A 9,616-nucleotide genomic window follows, 5' to 3' on the forward strand; every position below is an offset into this window, starting at 1 on the left:
TACACATTACACGCTTATCATGGTTACCGCCCCAGTACTTCCTGACAGACATAAGTATTCTCTCAGGGGAGGTTTTCGGCCTCCTCTTTCTAGTATTTGCCACCATATCTTTTAATTATGTCTTTGACCTGATAGATTAAGATGTTGATTTTATCAGGCATAAGACAGACAATATTTCAGCTAACGTTTCCTTTGTACGACACCAAATATTCACCTTTTTCATTTACCTACGTACATGGACTAGATAGGCACGAGGATTTCTACAATTCTTATACATAAACATACACATTGGGTCGCCCGGTGCGGTTAAGTGAGTCTCGAGTTGGATGCCGAGTTGATCAAAGTTAAAACAGAGTGAGTGATCAGTTCGATCTCCGTCGACCGTCTAAGTTGGCTAGCAAGGTTTGTCCCCCCTACTATCTAGCAGTGCTGCGATGAGGCCTTAGGTCGAATTTCGCTGTCACTCAAACAGAATACTCCTTCAATATTATTAAAAGTAGTAACAGTAGTAGTATATATATTCGACGCTTTTGATATTCACGTATATTGCTTATTTATTGAAAATTGGTTTAGTGATTGATAAATGTATTAGTTTTATTATTATTTATTATAGGTTCTCATAATAATAATAATAATAATAATAATAGAATCTTATCTCTTCTGTAAGGTCATAATTCATTATGTTTTATAAGTACACACATAAATATACATTGTTTTAAATATTGTTGATTAGTCAAGTTAATTGAATGAATCGTTGTTCATATCGTTTTATTTTCTTTAAATGAACTGTTTAGTGGCAGCAAATATATTATTGAATTTTAAATTAGATACTGTGTAGCTATTGTGTACGTACATGTGTGTATGTATGTATGTACGCTGTATTCATGTTTTATTTCATCTTATTTTAATTATTGTTAATGATACTACTTATAAGTGGATTTGATTTTGTCATTTCAATATAAAGATGTAATAATCAAAATTTTTTCAATGAAATATATAAGGATATGTGTGACCTTTGTTTTGTTTAACACTCTTTCTTACATATAGAAAATGTTTTAAGTTCATACATTGACAGTATGAATGAATTGACATTCATTGAAAATGTAACATATATTTAATGATTATGATAAGTATTATCTTTTTATTAAGTATATATATAACTTAATCTAATCAATTTAATTTGTCCTCTTTCATTGATAATATCTAATTCTGTTTCGAATTATTTATCAGTTAACAATGTAACAACAAATAACTTAATATATGGTTGAAATCATGAGTCGATTGAAGCTACACCACCATGGAAAACCTGGAAGCACTGGACGGCCATTTCGTCCCATCATGAGACTCCTCAAAAGCGCGCATCCATTATCCCGCCTCGCGAGATTCCAACCCGGGACCTATCGGTCTCGTGTGCGAACGCTTAACGTCTAGACCACTAAGCCGGCATCCAACGATGTTAGTGTCTAGCTTCAACCGATCCACGACATTGACCAACCGTCCACCATTGTCTTCAGTGAGTTACTATCTCACAACAGACTCGGTTGAACTCCGATGGTCAGGGCTTCTCACTAAAACTCCAGAAAATACCTTTTGGAGCCAGTCACTAGTGAGCATATGTTAAATAATATCAGAAGGGATTTTGTGAGTATTATAGTAATTTCAATAGTTGAGATCATGAGTCAATTGAATCTAAACCATCATGGAATAAGCTGGAAGCACTAGACGGTCGTTTGGTCCTATTGTGGGACTTCTCAGCAGTGGTCATCCACGATATTCAATTGCAAAAATAACAATAAAATCGAACATACAAAACAGTAACAGAGACAAAACAAAATGAGTCAACAACAAAGATTTTTCATTTCTATATGACTAGTGCAATTTCGTGATTGACAGTAGAGTAAAAAGGGTTAGATTAATAAACATTCTAGTGTTATGTGGTGGGAATGTAGCGAGAATATCTTTGATCAATTCATTCTTAATGATAGAGAATAATCGAGCGAGTATAGAATTCTTAATCACCCTTGAAGTTAGACATTAACACCGTTGGATGCCGGCGCAGTGGTTTAGAGGTTAAGCGTTCGTGCACGAGACTGGTAGGTCCTGGGTTCGAATCTCGCGACGTAGGATCGTCGATGCGCACTACTGAAGAGTCCCACAATAGGACGAAACGGCCTTCTTGTGCTTCCAGGTTTTCGATGGTGGTCTAGCTTCAATTGACTCATGATTTCAACTATATATAAAAAATTACTAAAAATCTCCACAAACAGCCCAAATAAACTTAAGATTTCAATTATTTTCAATAGAATATAAACGTGTACACTTTTATCTCATCTTAATTTCATGTGTACTTATATGTTATCATCGTAGTGTGACGATTGATCTGAATTCTCTTTTCTTTTTTGAAGAAATAGGGATTTTTCTTTCTTAATCAATTAGTGCATAATTATAATTGTTGATAAGCTGTATTTTGATGTTTATTGTTTGACTCCATTCTGAACAAGACAATATTGATTCTAATGAAGTGTATATTATCCTACTTGACTTCATATTATTTTCTGTTGATTTAACACAACTAATCAAGAGTCTAATACAAATTGTATTTAAGATACATATATTTCAGATATACTGAAGATGAATGACAGACAAGGGAATAAAAGATGATGCGGTTGTATAAAGTATTGCAATTCGGTAATATACATTGTCTCCGAAAATAATAATGTGATTCAGTTTTTATAAGTCATGAAAAAAAGCAGGAAATGGATAGACGCCTACATACTTTTTATGCCTAAATGTGTAAAACATGTTCAGAGTTACACCTGAATAATTGATAAGGGGAAATATTATGGGTGACAGAATAATTAGGAAAAATTAAATTCATTCATCTGTCCATAGGTTAAAATAAATCACCTAGGAATGCGACAGTACTAACTACTTGCTACATTACTTTCAGTTCAAATTATTATAGACGTGGCATACACATATGATTTGATAAATTTCATACTATATGATTGAATAAAGGTGACGAAATGTTAAAAATATACATCGTTAATAGAGGAAAACATTGTTTTATATTCCATCATTCTAGAAAATCTATTAATAATCTATGTAACTAAATCTCATGGGATTCCCCTCAAAAGTTGTCAACTAGCATTGAATTTTAGTCACTAATATGAAATATTTTCTACGATTCTATAACCTTTATATTATTGTTGTTTATTTCTAGATTTTAGTCACATCAAATGATTCACGTCTACGTTTAGTCGATGCTCGTGACTATCACACATTATGTAAATATCGTGGATTTCTGAATGAAACTAGTCAAATACGTGCATCTTTTAGGTATGTAATCACTTTATTGTTGTTGTCCTTTTATCATATTTTTATTTCCATTATAGTTTTTTCTTCTTTGCTAGCTTATTCTACTCTATGTTATCGTTCTTTTCCCTAAACGAGATCTTTTTCAGGGTTTACAATTCAATAGTTGGAATATATGTACATATTTTAATATTACTAGACGTTAGATCTTCCTACCAATGTTTAGGATTGCATTTGATCAGTCTCTTCTTGCCATTTGTCCATCATATACTGAGTTGACGGTACCGGGTTCGAGTCTCAGGATGAACATCAACTCCGGGATGCATGTAGATACAGTTGGTCAATCCCAAATAGAAAGAAACACGTACGCTGAATTCCGCTGCTAGCCATCATCCATATTTGGTTAATAATTTCATATGAAAACTCATTAAACTATTAAATACCGTAATTAAACAAAGGGAAAATACACGTAGTATATACTTTTTACCAAATGTAAATGAAGGATCAATCTTGTGATCATACTTATTGATATTGTTTATAAAGGTTACTTTTTCACATATTGTTTTAAATTTCAAATCTATTGATAGTGATTTATATCTTTCGTTTTTTTTTTCATTTTGTTTGACGATGAACAACAGTCCAACTGGTCGTTATCTAATCGCAGGCTCAGAGAATGCATTCTTTTATATCTGGCAAAAATCTTTAGATGTTGACAAAATATCTCGATTTTCACGTATACGTAAAGATAGAAATAATTGTTGGGAAGCGATTAAAGCCCATGATACAATGGTAACAGTAGCTGTGTTCAGTCCAAATCCAAATCTAATATTGAATAAACTATGTTCATCACGAAAACCGTTGAATTCATTCACTATTTCAAATTATTCTGATTTGAGTAATAACAATTTAGCTGGTGGTTATAGTAATGATGGAAACAGTGGTATTCCTCGTCACAAACTATTAAATCTAAATCAATCGTCAGTTACTACTACAGATCTAAATCGGGAAACATTTGTATATTTAGGTGAAGTAGTTGTTTCAGCCGATTGTAATGGTTGTATTCGAGTGTTCAAAAAGTTTTCAACTGAAATTACACAATCCACATGTAGTTAATATTTAAACAAGTATTGGATTAGACAATTCAATCATTCCTTCAGCATATATGTTCATTTTGTTAATGTATATCATCTGACTGCTATCTATTTGTAAATATTCCACTTTTTTTTTTAATTCTGTAAAGTCGACAATATCTCTTTTATATGAATTTTTCTGGTAATTTTTATGAATAACTATATATATAGCTTTTGAGGGGAAGGTAAAATTAAGAGGAGATGTGAATCTTTTTTTGTTTCAAAACGTTTATTGTTAATTCAGTTACCTAGACCTCTTTCCCCTATTCAAATGTCACTTACTGAACTGGTTGTTTTGGGAAAAACAAACAATAATATTACGATTCTTATCATTACTTAAATACAACTTATTTTGTGCATTTTTTTTAACTTTCACATTCAAGAGATATTTTTCATTAGGGGATATACTTAAGTCCTCTTTCGTATGTTATGTATCACTTTCCCTGTTTCAGTTAATGTGATAGATTTAGAAAAGAAGAAAACAACAAGTTCATCTTCGTTAGTAGTATGTTATAGTTTCATTGTTTAAAAATTGATAATAATCTAATCTATTCGCCATTTTATTTCATTTTTTGATTTATTTTTTTTAATAGAAAGTTTTCTTTATTCTTTTTTCTTTCAATATTTCAATAAAAAGAAAAAAATTTATGTATTAAATAAAGGAAAAAATGCTTTGAATAATCCAATGTATGTGTTTGTTTCAATAATAAGGCAATATTCATGCAAAGTTAAAGAATACAAATTATAGGAAAGAACATTAACAAAATAGGAAGTCCGTTTATTTTATTGAGAAACATCAGATTGATGCTTAATAAAAGTTGCTTAGATATTGACACACCTTGAACTCGTTGTTCATGAACTCCGTTTATGAACGTTTAAAAACTTGTCCAACATGATTAACGTCAAATCCCCCGAAGTCCGGTTCAAATATATACCATTCAATGTCACTAATTTGGCAATATTAATGTAGGGTCACACTGAGAGATTAAATACATATGAACTGCTAAATGATATTCATGCAAAAATGAGGTATATAGTCATCATGGTTAACTAAGTAACGCAGCATAGAATGGTCAACACACTAATATCGGGATAAATACAGTGACTTGCACATCGACCGACTCCAAGTACTAGCAGACTCATGGAAATGAGACTCGCAGTACCGATGTGCAAACACATGGTCATCTGGCTAACATGATCGTCACATCAGTGAGTAACATGACTCAGGGAGAAGTCATTTCTCCCGATACTCTACAAGACCTGTATTGTCATTTTGCATCATACCATGAAAAGGCCGCAAATACCTACAAGCTATTGTACAAAAAAAAGTGGATTCATAAACAATTCGTAAATACAACAATCATGCCATGCAAAAACGTAACTTACTTTCACAGCCTGGACTGACAGACCACTGGGTGTAGAGGCATGACGTCGAGGGGAGCGAGGACTGTACAACTTCGAGAAAGGAGGTTGTGGAAAGTATGGTGGGGTGTTTGGACGTGGAGACGTAATTGTCCCGCCCCAGTTGAAGGCAGAAGAAACACTATTGTAAGAGCCATCTGGGTTTAAGCAGGAAGACTCACTGTAGCTAGGACTGTAGAGACATCCGTAGAACGATGCAGACATTGGACCAACTACTATCCCGGTAGGCAGTGCGAGCATTGCTTCGAGAGATTGCCCTGCCTTTACTTGTATTAGATTCTCTCGTAGCACCTTCTGAGTAGCTCTATCCGTTAGCCACCTCAGAAATAGTTCATCCAGTTTTAATTTCAAGGCTGAATTGACTGGCATCGTCATTATCTTGCAAAAACAGTAAGAGTATTAACACACCCAACGTGTAGTGAAAAATAATTTAGTTAACAGTAGCAATTCTAGAACAAGATTATTTGGACCTAAACCTTACCCATAGAATTATGGATAGCGTCTTGAATAACACCAAAACACTACAAAACCTTCACAACAGGCTTTTGAAAACCGTAAGCACATGTTAATCTTTCGGAGTTTCACCAAAATCAAATGTGGTCATAGTATCTGTAAGGTCAAATACTTCAAACTTCTGATTCAACATCCAATACAGTATCCCCAGGCTTTATATGGATAGCTTCAAGAGGTTATGGATAGAATAAAAAGGCCCAATTCGGGTCTCAATGAGTGTGTTTTTCAGTTCGGTATTTGGAATAGACTCTCACAGATTTTCTAAGCCAATGTGTAGGGATGATGCTCTGTCCATGCAATAAATAATGAAACGGATGACTCTCAGATACCCACTAGGGTTGTGAATGGAAGTTGCAAACAGATTATTGTCAAATTAATTGTAGCTGTTTAATTCGAATCACTTGTTCTTATTTCTAACTTAAAGTTGCTAAACTTCCAAGAATAGGTCCCCATTGAGACCGACGAGATCTACTGAATTGCAGTGTTGTCATTGAAGGTCATGGCACTCCATGCATTATAAAAGCACATCGTTGGTAGGTATTCAACAAACAAGAAGAGCAGACGGAAAATCAAAAGATGGGTACATTAAAAATCTGCATACTGAAAATATACTCATTTCTTTTGTTCTGCACCAATCACATACAATAGAAACTTAGTAAAAATCCTAACTCCTCGTACCGGTAAGACTTTTTCTGTTGACAACATTATAGATAATATTGTGAGTAATATTTATAACCTGCTTAGTAGAAATGGATATTCAACAAAATTCATCAATGAATGAATCGACCAATAATATTCTTGCCACATTCCCACCACATAACACCCGTCCAAACCCAGAATGTTTATTAATCTAACCCTTTTTACTCTACTGTCAATCACGAAATTGCACCAGTCTTATGGACATGAATAATCCTCGTTGTTGACTAATTTTGTCTTGTCTCTGTTACTGTTTTGAATGTTCGAGCTTATTGTTGGTTTTTGTAATTGATTATCGTGGATGACCACTGCTGAGAAGTCCCACAATAGGACCAAACGACCGTCTAGTGCTTCCAGCTTATTCCATGATGGTTTAGATTCAATTGACTCATGATCTCAACTATTGAAATTACTATAATACCCACAAAATCCCTTCTGATATTATTTAACATATGCTCACTAGTGACTGGCTCCAAAAGGTATTTTCTGGAGTTTTAGTGAGAAGCCCTGACCATCGGAGTTCAACTGAGTCTGTTGTGAGATAGTAACTCACTGAAGACAATGGTGGACGGTTGGTCAATGTCGTGGATCGGTTGAAGCTAGACACTAACATCGTTGGATGCCGGCTTAGTGGTCTAGACGTTAAGCGTTCGTGCGCGAGACCGATAGGTCCTGGATTGGAATCTCGCGAGGTATGATCATGGATACGTACTGCCGATGAATCCCACATTAGGAAGAGACGGCTGTTTAGTGCCTCCAGGTTTTCCATGGTGGTGTAGCTTCGATTGACTCATGATCTCAAGTACTGAAATTGAATATTACTTTGCGTTTCGTACTCACTGTATTAACTTACATTTTAGGAACAGATTATCATTGTTAACCATATTCATAACTACCTGTTATCACTTTAGCTCTGCTAAGATTGTGTATGAAAGCATAGGCGCTTATTTGTGGATAATTACTTCCTACACCCTCACTTGGTAAACACGGGAGATAAAGGTGACTTGGGTAAAGCTTTTGAGGTTTTCCACCACATTGCATCAAATTTACCACATGGTTCAGGAGTTTATCTTTTGACTATTGCTGAAGCTATCGGAATCCATGTTCACAAACCCAACGTTTTTATACAAATTGATTTTACTAAACCTCTCTGGCTACCTTATACATCGATATAGAAGTGAGTTTTCGTTGAACTTTTATTAATTTCTTTCTTCTGAACGTACTCACACAGCATTTTAACTTCTTTCACGTTTGTATTTCTACATATTTTCATCACCTGTCTCCTGGTTCGTGCACATATTCCGTAAGACTGATCCTGCATCGAAATATTGTTTTTTGATTTTTTATTAGTTGAAATCATGAGATGAACACCAATGAAAACCTGGAAGAATTAGACGGCCGTTTTGCCCCAGTATGAGACATGGCAGTAAGTATCTACGATCCTGCATGCGGCGTTCGAACCTAGGACCTTCGGTCTCGCACATGAACGCCTCTAAAATGCTTGTACTCTAACGGGTAAAGGTTAAGTGATTGAAGGCGCTCTTCATAAGGTCTGAATATGAGTCCCAGGACTGATTTCGTGGTTCAACGTTGGATACGTTCCAGAGTGCCCTTATCCTTTTGGAGGGAGGGAGGAAATACTATGTTTCCGTACTCTAAACGGGGACGAATAAAACTGTTGGAGACTGTGCGGAAAGTTTTGCTGTCAAACTGGCCAAAAATGCGCTTCAATGTTTCATATGCAAGGTTTGCTTGGAATGCGTTTTTGTTACAGCTAGCGTATGATTTCAGGTCACAGGGTACCAACACTCCTAAATCTTTTTCGACTTGGGAAACTTCTAGAGAGGAGTTACCTAAGTTGTAACTATAGTCTGCAACATGTCTCAGATGGACTACTTTGCACTTTGAAGTGTTGAAGGTAAGTCCGTTGTCGTCTGCCCAACTTTGAAGTCGGGTCAGATCCTCCTGAAGTGCTAGTATATCCTTTTGGTTACGTATCTCTCTCCAAAGTTTCACATCATCAGCAAAAAGCAATAAGTCAGATGAAACTTGTTGTGGAAGATCGTTAATGTAAATCAAGAGGAGAAGAGGTCCTAGTATCGAGCCTTGGGGCACCCCACTAGGACATTCCATAGCCTGAGAGAGAGTGAAGTTAACCCTGACCTTAAAATGTCGGTTTTCTAGAAATAAAGTGAGCCAGTCAATCAGAGGTGGTTTGATACCCAATCGTCTAAGCTTATTGATAAGATATATGTGGTTGACCCTATCAAAAGCTTTTGAGATATCCAGGTAAATGATCTCAACCTTCCCCTTGCGATCAAGGATGGTTGTCCATCTATCCACCGCAGTCAGCAGGTTAGTCATACAAGAATGACCCTTTCTGAAACCATGCTGTTGGGGTGAGAATAACTTCAGGGATAATAAGTATTCTTGTATACCGTCGTATATTAGAGACTATAATTTTAGAAGGTATGGAGAGAAGGGCCGCTGGTCAGTAGCTTGAGGGTTCACTGCGTCGACATTCTTTGAAGATTGGTGTG

General features: G+C 35.3%; 2 protein-coding genes across 2 annotated transcripts in view; one reads left to right on the forward strand and one right to left on the reverse strand.

Moving 5' to 3' along the window:
- The window catches only part of Smp_171200 (putative wd-repeat protein), a gene marked incomplete at both ends in the record, with an annotated part of 39,402 nt that extends 34,974 nt beyond the window's left edge, over positions 1–4,428 (forward strand). The window contains 2 exons of the mRNA XM_018796118.1: positions 3,224–3,339; positions 3,954–4,428. Of these exons, the coding sequence (XP_018650363.1) occupies positions 3,224–3,339; positions 3,954–4,428 (591 nt within the window). The remainder of the gene's footprint in view (positions 1–3,223; positions 3,340–3,953) is intronic.
- Positions 4,429–5,756: 1,328 nt separating this feature from the next.
- Smp_089920 (hypothetical protein) lies at positions 5,757–6,515 on the reverse strand (the record flags this gene model as incomplete). The annotated part of the gene is made up of 2 exons (XM_018796119.1): positions 5,757–6,229; positions 6,453–6,515. Coding segments are annotated over 2 exons (536 nt in total), but the record flags the coding sequence as incomplete, so codon positions are not given.
- Between the last annotated feature and the right edge of the window lie 3,101 nt (positions 6,516–9,616).

This window comes from Schistosoma mansoni, chromosome 2, assembly GCF_000237925.1.
Source record: "Schistosoma mansoni strain Puerto Rico chromosome 2, complete genome".
Classification (NCBI taxonomy): Eukaryota; Metazoa; Platyhelminthes; class Trematoda; order Strigeidida; family Schistosomatidae; genus Schistosoma; species Schistosoma mansoni.